The sequence below is a fragment of the Salvelinus sp. IW2-2015 genome, linkage group LG37 (assembly GCF_002910315.2).
Source record: "Salvelinus sp. IW2-2015 linkage group LG37, ASM291031v2, whole genome shotgun sequence".
In the NCBI taxonomy this organism is placed as follows: Eukaryota; Metazoa; Chordata; class Actinopteri; order Salmoniformes; family Salmonidae; genus Salvelinus; species Salvelinus sp. IW2-2015.
In genome coordinates, this window is record NC_036876.1 from 3,159,319 (window position 1) to 3,180,180 (window position 20,862).

A 20,862-nucleotide genomic window follows, 5' to 3' on the forward strand; every position below is an offset into this window, starting at 1 on the left:
CACATGAACTGATCATCCTGTAGTCTAGTTGCATGAGTGGAGTCTTCGTTCCTGTTACTAGTCAGTCATTTAAAAATGTATTATTATTACTTCCTTTCAGCATTAATCAAACCTGTATAGTCTGAAGAGACTGGTAAGATAAACCTATAACTCAGGTTTACCCAACTGGCGGCCCACGGGTGAGCCCCCCAAAAATATACAGTGCCTTCAGAAAGTTTACGTTTTCTAAATGTTTGTTGTGTTACTGCCTGAATTTAAAATGGAATAAATTGAGATTGTTGGTCACTGGCCTACACACAAAGTTGAATTATGTTTTTTGACATTTTTACAAATGAATAAAAAATAAAATTTGAAATGTCAATAAGTATTCAACCCCTTTGTTATGACAAGCTTACATAAGTTCAAGAGTTAAATTGTGCTTAACAAGTCACATAATAAGTTGCATGGACTCACTCTGTGTGCATTAAAAGTGATTAACATGATTTTTGAATGACTACCTTATCTCTGTACCCCAAACATACAATTATCTGTAAGGTCTCTCAGTTGAGCAGTGAATTTCAAACACAGATTCAACCACAGATTCAACCATAAAGACGAAGTAGGTTTTCAATGCCTTGGAAAGAAGTGCACCTATTGGTACATAGGTAAAAAAACAGACATTGAATATCCCTTTGAGCATGGTGATGTTATTAATTACACTTTGGATGGGGTATCAATACACCCAGTCACTACAAAAATACAGGCGGAGAGGAAGGAAACCACTCAAAGATTTCACCATGAGGTCAATGGTGACTTTAAAACAGTTACAGAGTTTAATTGCTGTAGTAGGAGAACACTGAGGATGGTTCAACAACATAGTTACACAATACTAACCTAATTGACAGAGTGAAAAGAAGGAAGCCTGTCCAAACATGCATTCTGTTTGCAACACGGCACTAAAGTAATACTGCAAAAATGTGGCAAATCAACTTTTTGTCCTGAATACAAAGTGTTATGTTTGGGGCAAATCCAGTACAACACATTACTGAGTACAACTCTCCATATTTTCAAACAAACTGGTGGCTGCAACATGTCATGGGTATGTGCTTGGTGTGTATAGTGCTGGGGGGTTAACTTTAGTCAGTGTCACCACCGTGTCCGTGTGTGTGGCTGACGCGCGCCCCCTCACGCCCCCTCCCACGTTGATGTAGCGTGAGTCTAGCATAGCGTCAAAGTAACTGTGGCATACACAAATATCATTAAAATCACAAGTCCAAGGACACAGATGAAGATACAGGTCTGTGAATAAAGCCACCATTTCAGATTTTTAAAATGTTTTACAGGGAGACACATATTGTAAAATCTATTAGCTACACACTGTTAGCAAAGGACACGATTTTTTTACTCCCAATAGTTTTTTCCTGCGTCAGTAGCTATCACTAATTCGACTAAATAAAATTATATAGCACTACCAAAGAAACGACTTCATAAGATGACAGTCTGATATATTTATGGTATAGCATAGTTTTTTTTTTGGAAAAATGTGCATTTTCAGGTATAAATCACAGTTCTAATTGCAGCTGCAATCTGAAATGTGTGCTGACCAGCAGAACAATTACAGAGACCAACGTCATATAACGAATTACTCATCTTAAAACATTTCAGAAAAATACACAGCGTACAGAATATTGAAAGCCCAACATCTGGTGAATCCAAACAATATTTCAGATTTAAATGTTTTATACGAAAACAAAATGTAGCGCTAAATTAGCATAGCATATACCAGGCAGATTCGGCTAGGCGCCCACGGCCAGTTCCATGCACAACAGATATGATATAACATCGTAAATTGGGTCTTACTATGGCTGATCTTTCATCAGAATGTTGATCAAAGTGTCCTTTGTCAAGATGAGTCGTTGTGTTTCCGTTCAGAATTGTTCCTTTCCACTCATTTAGCACAGGTACTGGTCGGTGGCACGGATCTCTCAAACGTAAATAAAATCAGACAACGGAACACCACAAAACTCCGAAAAAATTCAAATAATCTGATTAACTATATTGAAAACATACATATAGATGATCTGGTCACATGTATCAAACAACTTCGAGACGGAGATAGTTTCATCCATAATGGCCGCACAACAGAAGACAATCGAGCTACAAGTCGCACGATTTAGAGAACCGAAGTTTGTCGGTCACGCCAAAGAATTAGCTCTCATTTCACGTCAGTCCCAGATAAACAAGATATTTTTCCTCTGACGTCCTCTTGACACCCAGAGGAAGGCCAATGAGGTGTGTTTCGGGTCATAGGGGCACGACCATATTATAGGCGAGAGCGTTGAAGCTGGCATACACTTTGCTTTTTTCTTTTGGTCATGGAAAGTGCTGTCAAATGACTTCTGTATCACTCAGAGACAAAATTGAAACGGTTTAGAAACTAGAGATTGTTTTCTTTCCAATGGTATTTATTTATATGCATATAGTATAGATGCAATAGTTTGAATAAGAGGCAGTTTAATCTGTAGAGCAAATTATGCTAATGGGAAAATAGCACCCCCTGTATTCTCAAGAAGTTTTAAGGACTGGAGCGTTTTTCAGGATAAAAAATAAATGGAATGGAGCTAAGCACAGGCAAAATCCTAGAGGGAAACCTGGTTCAGTCTGCTTTCTACCAGTAACCTAAAACACAAGGCCAAATCTACACTGGAGTTGCATACCAAGATGACAGTGAATGCTCCTCAGTAGTCAAGTTACAGTTTTGACTTAATCTACTTGAAAATCTATGGCAAGACCTGAAAATGGTTGTCCAGCAATAATCAACAACCAATGTTACAGAGCTTGAAGAATTTTGAAAAGAATAATGGGCAAATGTTGCTCAAATGTTGAATCCATTTTGATTTTAGACTGTAACACAACAAAATGTGGAATAGGTCAAGGGGTATGAATACTTTCTGAAGGCACTGTATATATCCTTTTTATATATATAATTTTCATTGTTGGACATAAAAGACTGTAAAAACACCAGGAAATCAGCTCCAAATTATTTTAATTTTGGAAATCTGCTCCCAAGTATTCCCACACATAATAGAGTCACGTGATCGTATACAAATGTAAGAAAGGTTTGAAATGATTGCTTTAGTCAGATATTATGAGTTTGGGCTTCTTGCAGTCAATTTGCAGTCTATAAATTACTAGTAATTATGTTCCTGCCCTCTGACCATCCGCTCAAGAAAAAAACGTCCTGCGGCTGAATCTAGTTGATGATCCTATAACTTATAAACATTTTCCCTGTACGACCCGTGTTCCTCCCTCCCCCAGAAAACCTTACATTCTGTGTACGTGTTACTTATCGCAAAAACAAGCACTCCCTCTGCTGCTCCCTCCCCCTCCTCACTTACCTCTGATTTGCATGAACATTCCAAAGAAATAGGACCATTTCATCGACATGCTGTACAAACTTCTTGGTCTGTTGTAACTATCAGAATATTCAAATCAAATCATATTTTATTGGTCACAAAAACTTATTTAACAGATGTTATTGCAGGTGTAGTGAAATGCTTGTGTTCCTCGCTCCAACAGTGCAGTAGTATCTAACAATTCACAACAATACACATAGATCTAAATGTAATAAAATGGAATTAAGAAATATCTAAATATTAGGATGAGCATTGTCAGTGGCATTGACCAAAATACAGTAGAATGGAGTATATACACATATGAAATTAGTAACACAGTATGTAAACATTATTAAAGTGACTGGTGTTACATTGTTAAAGTGACCAGTGATTCCATGTCTATGTACATAGGACAACAGCCTCTAAGGTGCATGGTTGAGTAATCGGGTGGTAGCCGGCTAGTGATGGCTATTTAACAGTCTGATTGCCCTTGATTTAAGCTGTTTTTCAGACTCTCGGTTCCAGCTTTGATATACCTGTACTGACCTCGCCTTCTGGATGATAGCAGGGAGAAAAGGCCGTGGCACGGGTGGTTGATGTCCTTGATGATCTTTTTGGCCTTCCTGTGACATCGGGTACGGTGGGTCCTGGAGGGCAGGCAGTGTGACCCCGGTGATGAGTTGGGCAGACAGCACCACCCTCTGAAGAGCCCTGCGGTTGCGGGCGGTGCAGTAGCCGTACAAGGAGGTGATAAAGCACGAAAGGATGCTCTCAATTGTGCATCTTTAAAAGTTTATGAGGGTCTTAGGGGGCAAGTCAAATTTCTTCAGCCTCCTGAGGTTGAAGAGGCGCTGTTGCGCCTTCTTCACCACATTGTCTTTGTGGGTGGACCATTTCAGATTGTCAGTGATGTGCACACCAAGGAACTTCACCTTCTCCACTGCGGTCCAGTCGATGTGGATAGGGGCGTGCTCCCTCTGCTGTCTCCTGAAGTCTCTTGGGTCACTATATCTATTTTGCCAATTTGGATTGATCCCCTCTACCACACGGAACCCCACTAACCTACCGACGGAAACGCACGAGGTATCTACAAATAGACTTCCATACTATGCTATCTATGTCTTTTCATTGTTGGTTATCAGGCCTACTACTATTGGATAGTACTTAACTGTAACCAGTGGTAATACCTGGTTAATAATAACATTACTGGTTAACACTGTAGTTATAACCAGAAAATAATATTTTTGCATAACATTTTGGATGTTCATACTGTATTCACTCTAAAAGTGAACCTCACTGCTGAGATTCTTTATCACACATTCATTGGAGGAAAATTACCAAAAATATGACTCCGGGATCACTCCAATGTAAAATCATTGAATGTTTTTACAGTTCACTTCTTGTAAAATGTTAGGTGCACGTTTTTCCAAGTCAAAATTGCACAAGTTCCGTCTTGGATTTCGCTCCCAGAACACAATTCCCACGGGTACTCCCCATTTCCACCCCATTTCTATCACTGCACATAGTTGTCAAAATCCTGGAAGTATGTCAGTTCTTAAGAAATTACACAACCCACTTTCCAGTCTCCCACTAGTCTCATGTTACACATCAACTATCAAAGACAATGAACTGCCTTTAATAAAAATGGTATTCTTCAGAATTTGAAAGCCTCACTTGGAAGTCACGGCAATGACCAAGTCAATAAATACTGATCTGGCTCCTACTATTATTTGACTCTTTCTTGAAAGATAAAGGAAAAATATTGACATTTGAGTCATTGCAACCTGCAATGTTCCACTGGATGTAATAAAGTGGAAAGACGGGTCAAAATCCAAGTGCATAAATTCCATTGAAACATATTCTGAGACAAACAAGAGATAGTCTATAATGTGTCACGCTTTATGGTGCTCTATCACCATCGCTTTATCAGCATCATTGTGTTGATATGAGCAGGAGGCGGACTGTTTGTTTCATAAGCAGTATACAGTGAGTATGTGTTTAAACTTTTGACACACCTACTCATTCAAGGGTTTTTATTTATTTTTACTATTTTCTACATTGTAGAATAATAGTGAAGACATCAAAACTATGAAATAACATATATGGAATCATGTAGTTACCCAAGAAGTGTTAAACAAATCAAAATATATTTTATATTTGAGATTCTTCAAATAGCCACCCTTTGCCTTGATGACAGCTTTGCACACTCTTGGTATTCTCTCAAGCAGCTTCATGAGGAATGCTTTTCCAACAGTCTTGAAGGAGTTCCCATATATGCAGAGCACTTGTTGGATGAGACACACCTACCCCTGCGCCCAGGCCAGAGTAATCGAATCCCCTCATTGAATAGAATGGGTGTATCCATTCAAGACAATGATGGCATAATGGGTGGACTTCCGGCCATTGTGAGTGCACCCATAGGAGTAAAGTAGTAAGTAAAAGCTGGAAGTGTACCCATCAATCTGTGCTGTGATTTTATGCACTGACCTTTTATCTGTCGACAGGACCCTGGACAGGACTGACCGGTATGGATGAGCCTCTGGGGCGAGACTGAACAGAGACAAGAAAGAAGCCCAATTTTTCGGACCATGGGCAGACCCAGACTTGACCAGACTACCACTGACAGTTAAAATGACCGACATAAGGGTACTGGGGGTAAAGTTTGACAGGGAGGGAGGAGGAAGCGGCAACTGGAGTGGGATCCTGGGGACTGTACGACAGAGACTGGGTTTTTGGGGACTTTGACAGCTGACTTGTGAGGGCAATGTTTTAATCATTAAAGCTGTGATGTTACCGGTGCTGTTATTAATCAGTTCTGTTTTTATCCCCCCACGAACAACTCTTTTAGCTCTGGAACGGATGCTGTTTTACTTCCTGTGGGGAAGCAAGTGGGAGAGGCTGAAGAGGGAGGTGGTCAAGAGACCCAGGTCCAAGGGAGAGAAAGGCTTGCCTGACCTCTACTTGTTCCTGGGCAGCTGCTACACAGCGTTACATCTCACTCTTGCCATCTCCCCGGTTAACAACAAGACCCAGTCCCTCACACAGTTCTGGCTGGGATCTTACCTCAGGACCCTGAGGCTGATCCCGGTCGACCTGCGAGCCCCAGTCTCTTTCCTGCTCCCCACACACTACGTCCAGCTCCAAAAGTTTTTAATACATTTTAAACTTGAAAWAGAGGCAGTCACYGTTTTAACTAAACATTGCTCTCTTCTCTCTCTTGTGCAGGAGRGGGAACCAGTGTGTCCAGTGCGCGGGCTTGCTACAGGCGAGCCCACAACGGTTTGGCGCAACATGGCCTATCCTGCTCTGCTGAACCGACACCGGGACCTGTCCTGGATGGTCGCCCATGAGATCCTCCCGGTCAGGGCCATTATGCACTCCCGAGGCATGGCGAGGACATCCGCGTGCCCCCGACCACGCTGCGGCCAAGATGAGTTCGATGAGGCACTTGCTCTTGGAGTGCAGAGCCACCAGGGACCTATGGAAGGAAGCAGGCCCCCTGATCGCCCCGTGTCTGCCAGCAGGGGAGGACCTAACGCCCCAGCTCGTGCTGTATGGGGTGGGCCGAAGGCCTATTCCACAAAAGGCCTTCACCAAGCTCTGGCCCACCGTCACGTGTCTGAAGGAAGCACTGTGGTCCTCCCGCAACCTGCTGGTAGTGAAACGAGTAGAGACCACCCCCCCAGGCAGTGGCCATGGTAGCCACGGAAGCCCTGGGGTAGTACAGAAGAAAGGGGGCCTCGACCCCAGGTGAAGGGTCCCCCACAACACCTAGGGTCCTGGCGGCCACGGCCTGACAGCGCTGCGGTGCCTGGTGCGATGCGTCTAGGGGAGGGATCTCCTCTGGGCCCCGAAAGACGGGACGGTGATCGATTCGGAAGAGCAGGAGGAGGCGAGTTTGATAAGGACTCACCCCGCTCCTGTACAAAGGACCGAAGACAGCTTTTTAACAAAGTTTTTTTTTTTTAAACATGTTTTCATGTCTTGAAAATGATTTAATTTTGTTCAATCATTTGTACACATTTTAAATGGCTTTTACAGATTTTATGTTTGGACAAGGAAAAGTACTTTTATTTATGGTTGTTTCTATTGTTTTAACAAATTGAAATGTAATTCAAATGCTGTTTTTGTGTACAAAAATATGAGCTGCTGTTAAAGGAAATGCAATAATAAAACTTTTCCAAAAGAAAAAAACAAAGTAATAGACGGCGTAATTGGAAAGTATTCAGATCGCTTAACTTTTTCCACATTTTGTTACATTAAAGCCTTGTTCTAAAATCTATTGAATAGATATTTTTCAAATCTACAAATAATTCTCCATAATGACAAACCGAAAACAGTTTATTTTTATACCCCATTTTTCTCCCCAATTTTGTGCTATCCAATTACGATCTTGTCTCATCTCTGCAAGTCCCCAACAGGCTCGGGAGAGGCGAAAGTCCTCCGAAACATGACTCGCCAAACCACACTTGTGAAATTGAGCTCAGGTATATCCAGTTTCCATTGATCATCCTTGAGATGTTTCTACAACTTGATTGGAGTCCACCTGTGGTAAATTCAACTGATTGGAAATTATTTGGAAAGACACACACCTGTCTATGTAAGGTCCCACAGTTGACAGTGCATCTCAGAGCAAAGACCAAGCCATGAGGTTGAAGGAATTGTCCATAGACCTCCGATACAGGATTGTGTCACGGCAAAAATCTGGGTAAGGGTAACAAAATGTCTGCAGCATTAAAGGTCCCCAAGAACACAGTGGCCTCCATCATTCTTAAATGGAAGAGGTTTGGAACCACCAAGACTCTGCCTAGATCTGGCAGCATGGCCAAACTGAGCAATTGGGGGAGAAGGACCTTGGTCAGGGAGGTGACCAAGAATCTGATGGTCACTCTGACAGAAAGCTCCAGAGTACCGCTGTGGAGATGGGAGAACCTTCCAGAAGGACAGCCCTTTATGGTGGAGTGGCCAGAAGGAAGCCACTCCTCAGTAAAAGGCACATGACAGCCCACTTGGAGTTTGCCAAAAGAGTTTACCTAAAGGACTCTCTGACCATGAGAAACAAGATTCTCTGGTCTGATGAAACCAAGATTGAACTCTTTGGCCTGAATGCCAAGCATCACGTCTGGAGGAAACCTGGCACCATCCCTTTGGTGAAGCATGGTGGGGCTAGCAGCATCATGCTGTGGTAATGTTTTTCAGCGGGAGGGACTGTGAGACTAGTCAGGATCGAGGGAAAGATGACAGGAGCAAAATACAATTAATTAGATGTTCAGGAGTCTTATGGCTTGGAGGTAGAGGCTGTTTAGAAGCCTCTTGATCCTAGACTTGGCGCTCCGGTACCGCTTGTCGTGCGGTAGCAGAGAGAAAAATCTATGACTAGGGTGGCTGGAGTCTTGCACAATCTTTTGGGCCTTCCTCTGACACCGCCTGGTATAGAGGTCCTGGATGGCAGGAAGCTTGGCCCCAGTGATGTACGGGGCCGTTTGGACTACCTTCTGTAGTGCCTTGCGGTCAGAGGCCGAGCAGTTGCCATACCAGGCAGTGATGCAACCAGTCAGGATGCTCTTGATGGTGCAGCTGTAGAACCTTTTGGGGGTCTTAGGACCCATGCCAAATATTTTCAGTCTCCTGAGGGGGAAGAGGTGTTGTTGTGCCCACTTCACGACTGACTTGGTGTGTTTCGACCATGATAGTTTGTTGGTGATGTGGACACCAAGGAACTTGAAGCTCTCAACCTGCTCCACTACAGCCCCATCGATGAGAATGGGGACGTGCTCGGTCATCCTTTTCCTGTCGTCCACAATCATCTCCTTAGTCTTGGTTACATTGAGGGATAGGTTGTTATTCTGGCACCACACGGCCAGGTCTCTGACCTCCTCCCTATAGGCTCGTCTCATTGTCGGTGATCAGGCTGACCACTGTTGTGTCGTCGACAAACTTAATGATGGTGTTGGAGTCGTGCCTGGCTGTGCAGTCATGAGTGAAATGGGAGTACAGGAGGTGACTGAGCACGCACCCCTGAGGGGCCCCCGTGTTGAGGATCAGCGTGGTGGATGTGTTGTTACCTACCCTTACCACCTGGGGGGCAGCCTGTCAGGAATTCTAGCATCCAGTTGCAGAGTGAGGTGTTTAGTCCCACGGTCCTTAGCTTAGTGATGAGCTTTGAGGGCACTATGGTGTTAAACGCTGAGCTGTAGTCAACGAATAGCATTCTCACATAGGTGTTCCTTTTGTCCAGGTGTGAAAGCGCAGTGTGGAGTGCAATAGAGATTGCATCATCTGMGGATGATCYACTTACAGTATGTGTCTAGAGACTTAATTTACTTCCATGGTTTTGATGTTAGTCCCTATTAGATGGAAGCTTGTGGCTCAAAGGAGTTTGAACTAATCCAACATTAGTAACTTTGCACCACTGCTTGTAGTTTATGATGGGTCTAATAGCTTGTTGTTTTATGACTGCTGGACCTGCTCTAAATGCAAAGCCTATTTCGTGAACTGCCGGATTTAGACTTGGATACAGAGTATATAGTTTGTTCATTTATATTATAACCCCCTACTTACTATTACTATTATTACGTCCTACTTGTAAATCTGTTCCATAATATTACTTAATTTTACCACAAATACTGGTATATTTTTATTGGTACATAGTCTTTTTCACTACATGCCCAAATTATCAAAATGACCCACCGCAAATGGAATGTTTTTACTKTTTTWWWWWAAATGAATCCAACATGTTGATTCTAAACAAAGAAATGTGATGACATCACTTTTGTGACCACCGCTGACACAAAATCAGGGATGATTCAAGTTTAGAATTCCTTGATCGTTAACAACCATTTTTTCTCTTTAATTTGTTCAGTTGAACTGCACAGTTTAATGGCACTCAGAACAACACAACGCCAAAACAAACAACACAAAAATGTTTGACTTTGCCAACCGCTTTTTGGAATTGAGCCCTCGTTTTCTTTGTACAGCACATAAATAAACAACAAGAAAATAAAAAACACAGGCTCCTCTCAGTGAAACCACAAAGCATTTCATACCTAAGTTTGCTGATCTAGTCACTGATATGCAAATCATTTTTTTTAATATATACATGTGGCTTGTGTTAAAGTTTACGTGTGTCTCATCCAGCTCCGTACTCACGTTCACTACTGCTGCCATACCTCAATGTGAAACAGATGGTTGTCGAAACAGTTAATCCCTTAGCATCCACAGTACAACTGTCCTCTCAAAGGGTTAGCTGAATATGAATGGAGTTGTCAGTGATACGCTACCATCGATGGAATTCAGGACCGGTGTTCATTAAGCATCTCAGATTGCTGATCTGGGATAGATCCCCTTCCGCCCATTTAATATTATTCTTTATGACTTCTGAACTGTTCTGCGGTATCTTATAACATTATACTCTGTCTGTCTGTGTGCCTGCCTGTCTGCCTGTGTGTCTGCCCGTATGTCTGTCTGCCTGTCTACCTGTCCTTCTGCCTGTCTGTCTGTCCGTCCATCTGAATGTGCCCAGGCCTGTGAGGTGACATTTCAAGCGTAGTACCATGTCTAACCCGGAGCCCGCAGCCCAGCCACCACCCCAGGTGTCCCACCGCGGCCGCAGCGCCGCCCCCATCGCCAGCTCCAATGCAGAGGGGGAGGAGGTGCCTGAGTTCGATTCCTTCGGCATAATTGGACCCCGAGGACCTCCTCCACTCAGGGGTGAGGAGGAGAATGAGCTTGTGTGTGTGTGTGTGTATGTGTGTGCGTACGTGTGTGTGTGTGAAGAGGATAAGGAGGCGCTGTGTGTGTGTGTGTGTGTGTATGTGTGTGTGTGTGAAGAGGATAAGGAGGCGCTGTGTGTGTGCCCCCTCAGATGTGTGCTGTTTTAAAACAAATACTATAGCCACCTAGCAATTTTATGACGTTTGCTTTAGCTAACCCAGATAGATTCCCAATCTCCCAACCTCCTAACTAGCTAACAAGAAGACATTTCAGGCTATCAATCAAGTTGGAGTAGCTAGCTTGTTTAACTATCTTAGCTGGCATGCCTGTTGGCAAGGTTGGTAGACTTTAGAAAAGCAAGCAATAAATAAATATACTGAATAAGACTCACATTCCTTTCAATATTTTAGCAGAGATGCAGAAAATCCTCTTCTTTTTTATATATATTTTTAAAGAACCAGCAGTAAGGAGGACACAGACAGCACAAGAGGTATGCATAGATATTTACTTAAAATTAAGCATAATGATTATGGCTCTGGATTACAGGAAAAAGCTGTTTCAGGTGTTTGAAAAATGCTAAATTCTCAAATTTATGGATGGGGGGGCATAGCCCCACTACGGACCACTTCGAACAATACATCCCACTCTTAATGTGGGGTCTTAATTTGAGTAAATTTGCTACTGCAGGAAATTAATCCTGCAGCAACAGGAAATGTGAATTATGTGGATTATAAGTAATTGACATTTTGGAAATTACAAACTTTCAGAAGCCTTTTTAAATCTCAAATACACTTCAATCGAGTACAGGCTTATTAGCTTAGTGATGAGCTTTGTGGGCGTTATGGTGTTGAACGCTGAGCTGTAGTCAATGAACAGCATTCTCACATAGGTGTTCCTTTTGTCCAGGTGGGAAAGGGCAGTGTGGAGTGCGATTGAGATCTGTGGATCTGTTGGGGCGGTATGCGAATTGGATTGGGTCTAGGGTATCCGGGAGGATGCTGTTGATGTGAGCCATGACCAGCCTTTCAAAGCACTTCATGGCTACCAACGTGAGTGCTACGGGGCGGTAATCATTTAGGCAGGTTACTTTCACTTCCTTGGGCACTTGGACTATGGTGGCCTGCTTGAAACATGTAGGTATTACAGATTCAGTCAGGGAGAGGTTGAAAATGTCAGTGAAGACACTTGCCAGTTGGTCTGCGCATGCTTTGAGTACACATCCTGGTACTCCATCTGACCCCAGGGCTTTGTGAATGTTGACCTGTTTAAAGGTCTTGCTCACATCGCCTTCCGAGAGCATTATCACACAGTCCAGAACAGCTGGTGCTCTCATGCATGCTTCAGTGTTGCTTGTCTCGAAGCGAGCATAAAAGGCATTTAGCTCACCACTGGGCAGCTCGCGGCTGGGTTTCCCTTTGTAGTCTGTAATAGTTTTCAAGCCTTGCCACATCCGACAAGCGCCTGAGCCAGCGTAGAAGGATGCAATCTTAATCCTGTATTGACGCTTTGCTTGTTTGATGGTTCGTCTGAGGGTATAGAGGGATTTCTTATAAGAGTCCGGATTAGTGTCCCGCTCCTTGAAAGTGGCAGCTCTAGCCTTTTGCTCGATGCGGATATTGCCTGTAATCCATGGCTTCTGGTTGGGATATGTACGAATGGTCACTGTGGGGACGACGTCGTCAATGCACTTATTGATGAAGCTGATGACTGAGATGATATACTCCTCAATGCCATTTGATGAATCCCGTAACATATTCCAGTCTGTGGTAGCAAAACAGTCCTGTAGCGTAGCATCCGCGTCATCTGACCACTTCCGTATTGAGCGAGTCACTGGTACTTCCTGCTTTAGTTTTTGCTTGTAAGCAGGAATCAGGAGGATAGAATTATGGTCAGATTTGCCAAATGGAAGGCGGGGGAGAGCTTTCTATGCATCTCTGTGTGTGGAGTAAAGGTGGACTAGAGTTTATTTTCCTCTGGTTGCACATGTGACATGCTGGTAGAAATGAGGTAAAACGGATTTAAGTTTCCCTGCATTAAAGTCCCCGGCCACTAGGGGTGTTGCTTCTGGATGAGCATTTTCTTGTTTGCTTATGGCCTTATACAGCTGGTTGAGTGTGGTCTTACTGCCAGCATCGGTTTGTGGTGGGAAATAGACGGCTACGAATAATGTAGATGAGAACTCTCTTGGTAGATAGTGTGGTCTAGTTTATCATAAGGTACTCTACCTCAGGCGAGCAATACCTCGAGACTTCTTTAATATTAGATATCGCGCACCAGCTGTTATTGACAAATAGACCACCCCCCGCACCTGGTAAGACGTAGCTTCTCTGTCCTGCTGGGCATGGGAAATCCCTCAAGCTCTATATTATCCTTGTCGTCATTCAGCCACGACTTGGTAAAACATAAGATATTATTGTTTTTGTCCTGTTGGAAGTATAATCTTGATTGTAGGTCATCCATTTTATTTTCCAATGATTGCACATTGGCCAATAGAACGGATGGCAGTGGGAGTTTACTCACTCACCTACGAATTCTTAGAAGGCAGCCTGACTTCCACCCCCTTTTTTCCCATATTTTCTTCACGCAAATGACAGGGATTTGGGCCCGTTCCTGAGAAAGCAGTATATCCTTCGCGTCGGACTTGTTAATTAATTATTTTTTTCTCCAGTTCGAGTTGAGCAATTGCTGTTCTGATGTCCATTAGTTATTTTCGTTCATAAGAAACGGTAGCAGCAACAATATGTACAAAATGAGTAAAAAAATAAGTTACAAACAACACCAAAAACCAAAAAACAACATAGGACAGTTGGTTAGGAGCATGTAAAACATCAGCCATCCATTCTGGTGCCATTCTATTGCATAGATATCACATGTTGTGGTTTAACGTTGACATTTTTGTAGCTGCATTGATGCTTATATGTAACACTTCTCGTGGGCTGAAGGAAGAGTGGACCAAGGTGCAACGTTTAAAGTGTTCATGATTTAATCCAAAAACCCAAATCGAACAAAAACAACAAACAGGAGAACGAAAGCGAAACAGTTCTGTCTGGTGCAGACACAAAAACAGAAAACAACTACCCACAAAACACAGGTGGAAAAAGGCTACCTAAGTATGGTTCTCAATCAGAGACAATGATAGACAGCTGCCTCTGATTGAGAACCACACCAGGCCAAACACATAGAAATAGAAAACATAGAACAAAAACATAGAATGCCCACCCCAACTCACGCCCTGACCAACCAAAATAGAGACATAAAAAGGATCTCTAAGGTCAGGGCGTGACAGTACCCCCCCCACCCCCCCCAAAGGTGCGGACTCCGGCCGCAAAACCTAAACCTATAGGGGAGGGTCTGGGTGGGCATCTATCCGCGGTGGAGGTTCTGGTGCGGGACGTGGACCCCGCCCCACCTTAAGCTTGGCCCCACTGGAGCGGGGACCCTCGCCACCGACCCCGGACTGGGGACCCTCGCAGCGTGACATTATACAAGTGTATGAGTTCCCTAAATGTATATGAGTTCCACTGCAGAAGAAGAACCACAATGGCCAGAACAAAATCCAGACAACAAAATCCAGACAACAAACAGAAAATTAAGACAAAACAACACAACACACCACACCAGACAACAAAACAACCCCAGAATCACAACCGCAAAGCCAGCATGCAGTCCCCCCGAACTCCCCTACTCCCTCAGAAGAAACATATCCCCTCCAACACCTTTCCTCGTACCACTCCCTACCTCCCCCCATTTTTAACACCTCTGATCACCCCAGCCTAGCCCCTACGGGCCCAGATCCGTCCCCCCATGGTCCTTACTGCACCTGACCTTACAACTCCCAAAACCCCCAATTCCTTCCTAGAAATCGTCTCCCCCTCCTAGTCCCCCCTCACAACACAAACAACCCGCTAGAGGCCCTCATCCACCTCTGCAATGGAATGATCAAACCCGGAGTTCCCCAATGACCCATGATCTTGACAATACACTCAGACCAGAATGACTTTCTTCAGATGGCTGTTCATGTTTGCCTCCCCACTAGGAAATCCATCCATAGACGGCACAAGGTATGTACAGAGAACTTCCGCCACGGATGCATCTCACATTGAACACACCTACCAACTTGTTTGTGAGTGGTCTGTGGGTCTGGGCCCTCTTTGTTCCCTGTTCTCCATCCACCATTGTCCAGCCTTGCCACCACATCGCTCCCCCTCCAGCACCAGCCCGATGGACATATCCTCCTCCACCCCCATCCCACTCCGTCCCCCTTCCTCCCTATACACTTATCCCTCTCACAGAACCAGACCAGAACCCCACAAAAGAGGCGCAGAGAAAAGACCAAAGATATAGATCTACGCCCGGAGCGAGCAGGCCACAGCGGAGACCTGTTTTTAGCCAATCATTTTTTTGTGTAGTGCACTATAAAGGTAATATGGTTCCATTTAAGACTACACTACACTGCCATTATCTTTAGTATGGAGCTTATTTTCTGGACTCCAAAGGTTTGACTGAAAATGGAACATTATATAAGTGTGGTGCTGGTGTGCTGTTTGTGTTGTATGTTTTACATTTTGTAATGTTGTATTGACTGCTTGAAAGAGACCGTGTCTCAAGAGGTTTTTCCTGGTTAAATAAAGGTTAACCAGAAATAGCATAAATATACCAATACAGTCAACAAATATGAATATGTTGCTTTTATTTGCTTGCTTGGAAATGAAGTGAAAGCATAAATATAACATGGACAGAAACTTTGATCTAAGGTCTAAATGTCCTCTTATAAGGAACTCTTTTCATTTACCTACTGTATGCAGCTCTCTTCTAAGGACTCATCCCTCTGACCCTTCCTGGGTCCTTCACAGGTAAACATATAATGAACATATCTTTATTAAAACATCTGTAATAAACAAAGGCAATAGAGATAGTACACAAAATGTGCTACATTGTACATTTCCGCTAATAAGAAGAAAGTCGGCTAGTGAAAGCTTTCGCAGAGCAAAATGCCTATACGCTTCATTGCATTGTAGGGGATGTATCAGAAGGGAGCGCTGGGCCGGCAGTCCAACACACAGGTTGTTGAATCACGTCCACCATTTTGTTAACAAGTGTTACAGGGTATGAGTAGTGCTTCCAACCATTTTAGAATGTTTACTCTCCTCCATTCTGGGAAAGAGAAAAAGATAGACAAGTCAAACTAGGCAGAACTGAACGATTTCCCCTTAGATAGGCCAGCTGCAAAGTGAAAATTGTCTTTGTGTTGGATTCTAGCTTGAAATATACCTATTCATGTTACCATACTAGAACTTATTGATTACTTTACATGTATAAGGAATGTATATGTTGGGGTCAATGAAGGGTTGATAGGGATTTGGATTCTGTTCCATGTTTCTAAGGAGGGAGGTGATAGTCTCTTGATAAGGGATGCCAGCTGCGGAACTAGGGAGGAGCGAGGAATGTGTCTCGAGGTCAAGTCGACAGATGAGGTGAGAAGAAACCTCTGGTAGAGGGGCCCACCACTACGACTCTCCTACTATAGACCTATCTCACACACTTCCACGCCAACAAAAGATCTAGCATAAGGCAGGGCTATGACTACACCAGTGAGAGGAACAAATTAAATTCAGAGATCTATTGGCTGTCTAGACGTGTAAGGAGTTGACCCTGCCTATTAGGAGTTTATAAATATATGCGTTTGAGTATATGCGTTTGTTCAGAACCTAACAGTTGTAAAAATGCATGATGTTTTTTTGTTGCTTTTGGTCTTAATTTCAGTTTAGGGTTAAGGTTAGGATTAACATCAGATTTAATGACGTTGTGGCTATGCCAGCTAGTGACCTCCCACTAAGCATAGACGTCAATTCAACGGCTATTCCACGTTGGTTCAACGCAATTTCATTGAAATGACATGGAAACAACGTTGATTCAACCAGTGTGTGCCCAGAGGGCTCTCTGCAGAGCTGCCTCCAGAACAAGATTCATGACAAAAAACGCTAACCTGCTCAAACAAACAACAAAAACACAAACATTTGAGAAAAACAATCCCGCCGGCCGTATGTTTGACACTCATGCCGCAGACTGTCTCTCTTAAATGTTGATCATTAACCATTATCTGTCTAGCATTGTCCCAGATTAGTTTGTGCTGTTTTGCTTTCTTGGCATAAAACACAAACAGATCTGGGACAAGGAAATTATCTCGCTAAGAAAAGGCAATAGCAGCATTGTGTTTGGATTGCTATCTATTACCTTTTGGTTGATCTCTCCACCAGAATCTTCACCGTGCGGTCATTTGGGTCCAGGCAGCGTTGACGTCCATTTTTGAGTGTGATACTAAAATAATTAAAGGGAGATTGTCTGTAGTCCATAGACTTCTTTCAAGGTCAAGAATTACCAGCTATTCCTGTAATGCATCATCTTCAAGATGTGCACCAGTACCTTTGTTCTGTGTTCCCGTGAGCAAATTCTTAAACCTCCACCATTTTTTATTGTAAGTTACTTTCATGTTTTCAACACTTAGTCTAATAATATACACGTCAAATAACACTTTGATTGTCAAATAACACTATTTGACCCGTTAAATAAGCTTTTAATTTGACACGCCAAATAACAGTTATATTATAGATTGTTGTGTGTTCTGAATTTGCACGTGCAAGCCAAGCACCACCACTACTATCAGTAGCACTGTCAAAACTGTACAAAAAAGGTCTGCAAACAAGCAAACACCGGCCACAAACGATGTGTTTACAATACCGCGTTGGTAATAAAGCATTATTTGTTCGACCGCAACTTCTAAGGTAGCTTAGCTACCTAGCTTTAGCTTGGTACCTAGCTAGCACCACACAACCAGCCTACAACTGCAGTCATTTTCATTATTCTTAGCAATGATTTAGGAATCCTTGTGAGTAAGTATTAGCTAGGTAGCCACTTGTTGTTCGCCTATGGAAATTGAACTTCAGTTCATGAAAATAAATAGCTAGCCAGCTACTTAACCCTGTTGCCCAACGCTAACGTTATAAGCAGCCAGCTAGCTTTCATCTGCCTGATGACGCTCGACCGGACCAGGTTATGTGTTGTGAAACTAGCCACAATAAGGATTAGGCACAATAGTGGAATTTGCGGGCTGCCTTCAAAATAAAAGTACCCATTTGAAAGTGATACAGACGGTTTATTGGTGGAATCTTGCCATATTTAGATTAGATAATGTTGAAAAGGTTGGAATGTGAAGCAATGAAATGGGGTATCCGTCTACTCGGTGAAACCCACAGAACACAACTGTGAAGAGTTTACACAAATACTAGCGTTGTAGCTCTTATCACGGGACTGTGACTGTGTGAAATCACCTCCCCAGTCAGCCTATTGTGTGTATTGACATTCATATTGCACTGTACAGCTTTACCTAAGGATTGGGGATCAATGAAATGTGGTATCAGTCTACCCAATATATTTTCTGGGTAACTCCTCAGAGTTATCAGACTCTAAAACATCCACGCAGTATGGTTTTTCCTCGGGAATAGTGTTCAATACACATAGGTTGACAATAAATGTGGCTCAATTCAGTTGTTTCAGAGTCCCGCAATAAGAGCTACGACGTTCTATATTGTACATTTCTCTGGGTGTCACTGAGTAGACTGATACCCCATGTCATTGATCCACAATCCATAGGTAAGGCTGTACAGTGAAATAAGTATGCCTGCAATGCAATTCTAAAGTATAGTACATCCAGTGTAATTTCAACAGATTTTTGTTAAATTAACAAATTATTGTCTTTTGTTGATTTTATATAACAACATTCCAACCTCATTTAGCAGGATCTACTCAATAATGGCAATTCCGAAATTCTACTATTTGTATTCATTTGCATCACTGTCAATGACAAACCTTTAGTTTGAAGGCTAACCACAAAGTCAACATTGTGGCTCATCCTTATTGTGGCTTGCTTCACATAGATGGGTACGACCACCATTAATTAAATAAGAACTGTCTTATGAATTTAGTTATTTTAGATGATGACACCTAGCTATATAGTTAGCTAGCTAACTATAGCTACTGAAACAGACTATGTCGTTTTGCTATGTTTTTGGGGAAGAACATTGTTTTTCATCCATGAGCGAGCTAGCTATCTTTTTTTTAATGACCAGCACTGCGCGAGACAACTTTACAAGCGTCATAGCGTACGTATCGATTAATCGTTGTTATATATGAAATACGAGTGCTAGTGTAATCAATGTGTAATAACGACGTAAAAAAAATATGAAATCGTTAAATTATTATGTGACGTGCAGTCATATTCAGGTCCTGATTGGTCAACAAGCTTATTTGACATGTCAAATAGTGTTACTTGACTTGTATCTTTTTTGACACCCAAAGACCCAAACGGCGTGCCATAGCTGAGGGACTGACTCAAAAACTTTTTTTAAATGTATTTTGTACTTTTGACTTATTCTGAGAAGAAAATTGATTAATGATCATACACATTATTGATTATAAATGCTCAATTATGTTGATTTATCAGTTGAGGGAGTTACTCACATGACTTCAGTCTTTGAGCAGTGCGGACGAGGAGGGAGATGCAGCACTCTCTTCAGATTCCTGAACGGAATACGACCAGTCTGCACGTTGGGGCAAAGGCAGCGTAGAACCCTTGGCTGTCTTTTCCCTATAGAGAGGTAGGGTGGAAAGCACAATGGGTTTGTCTTACATTTCTTATTTCGATTTCACTTTTTTATCTTGAATGATGTATGATGATATCAGAAATACATGCATAAATATATGGTTAATGGTTAGGGTTAGAGTTAGGTTAAGTGTTACTGCTGTATATACAGTGTAACAACGAGTAGTAGTTACAATAGTTATTACACTGTATACAGATGATAAGAACACTGTCATGTAAGAGTCACCGACACAATTGCATTGTTGATCAGTTGCGAAAACTTCAAATGAAAGTAACCAGGTTATAAATTCAATAAAGTAATAAACTATCATGCACTAGTATAAAAATAGTAAAATAGTAGTAAGGAATTAGTAATTACGTATACAATATTAAGTGATAAATGGATCATTATTTACCTTCAGTTGCTGAGAAGATTGCCAGGAGGGTGAGCAGAACGATGGTTATGCTTGCAGTGTTCATGGTGATATCCCTTTACATGCAACACTGTGGGAGGCTGCTGTACTATGGGTCTCCAATGATGATTATGTTATCGGATGAGGGGGCCCTGGTTTTTCTGGTAATCATGTGGTTTGGCAAATAGAAGAGAGAGCTGCTTAACAGTGTACTTGGAATTCAATGCAGGCTGTTTCATGTCACCCCAAAGCCAACACACACACACACACACTCTCTCTCTCTCTCTCTCTCTCTCTCTCTCTCTCTCTCTCTCTCTCTCTCTCTCTCTCTCNTCTCTCTCTCTCTCTCTCTCTCTCTCTCTCTCTCTCTCTCTCTCTCTCTCTCTCTCTCTCTCTTTGTCTTGCTCACTCGCTCTCTTGCTCTCTCTCTCAAAAGACAGAGGGCCCTGAATTTTCATTTAGCGACCTGAAACTTGCCCGCCAATGAAGTATATACTGGTGATATCTGTAGTCAATTCCTTACATTTACCCTTTATCACCCTGCAGACTTCAGCCTCCTCTTTGTGTTTGAAGGGACACTCCATCACAATAACCGTAACTCTAACCAGCAATATTTCTCAGTCAAGTTGAAGGGCCATTCCGGGGTTGTCTGAAGTAGAGATTTATTTTAATTTTTTTTGCCAGTGCTTAGCTCTATTCTGGTTATTCTTATCCTTAAACACTC

At 42.6% G+C, this 20,862-nt stretch overlaps 1 protein-coding gene and 1 pseudogene across 1 annotated transcript; one reads left to right on the forward strand and one right to left on the reverse strand.

The window, feature by feature from the left end:
* The first annotated feature begins 5,813 nt into the window (after positions 1-5,813).
* Positions 5,814-7,298, forward strand: LOC111960405 (uncharacterized; annotated as a pseudogene).
* Positions 7,299-15,941: 8,643 nt separating this feature from the next.
* Positions 15,942-20,304, reverse strand: cxcl19 (chemokine (C-X-C motif) ligand 19). Its single transcript, XM_023981988.2, has 4 exons — positions 20,142-20,304; positions 19,605-19,731; positions 17,322-17,405; positions 15,942-16,241 (listed from the first exon to the last, which is right to left on the reverse strand). Exons 1-4 carry the CDS (start codon positions 20,203-20,205, stop codon positions 16,187-16,189), a joined length of 330 nt encoding a protein of 109 aa, XP_023837756.1. The 5' UTR covers positions 20,206-20,304; the 3' UTR covers positions 15,942-16,186.
* Between the last annotated feature and the right edge of the window lie 558 nt (positions 20,305-20,862).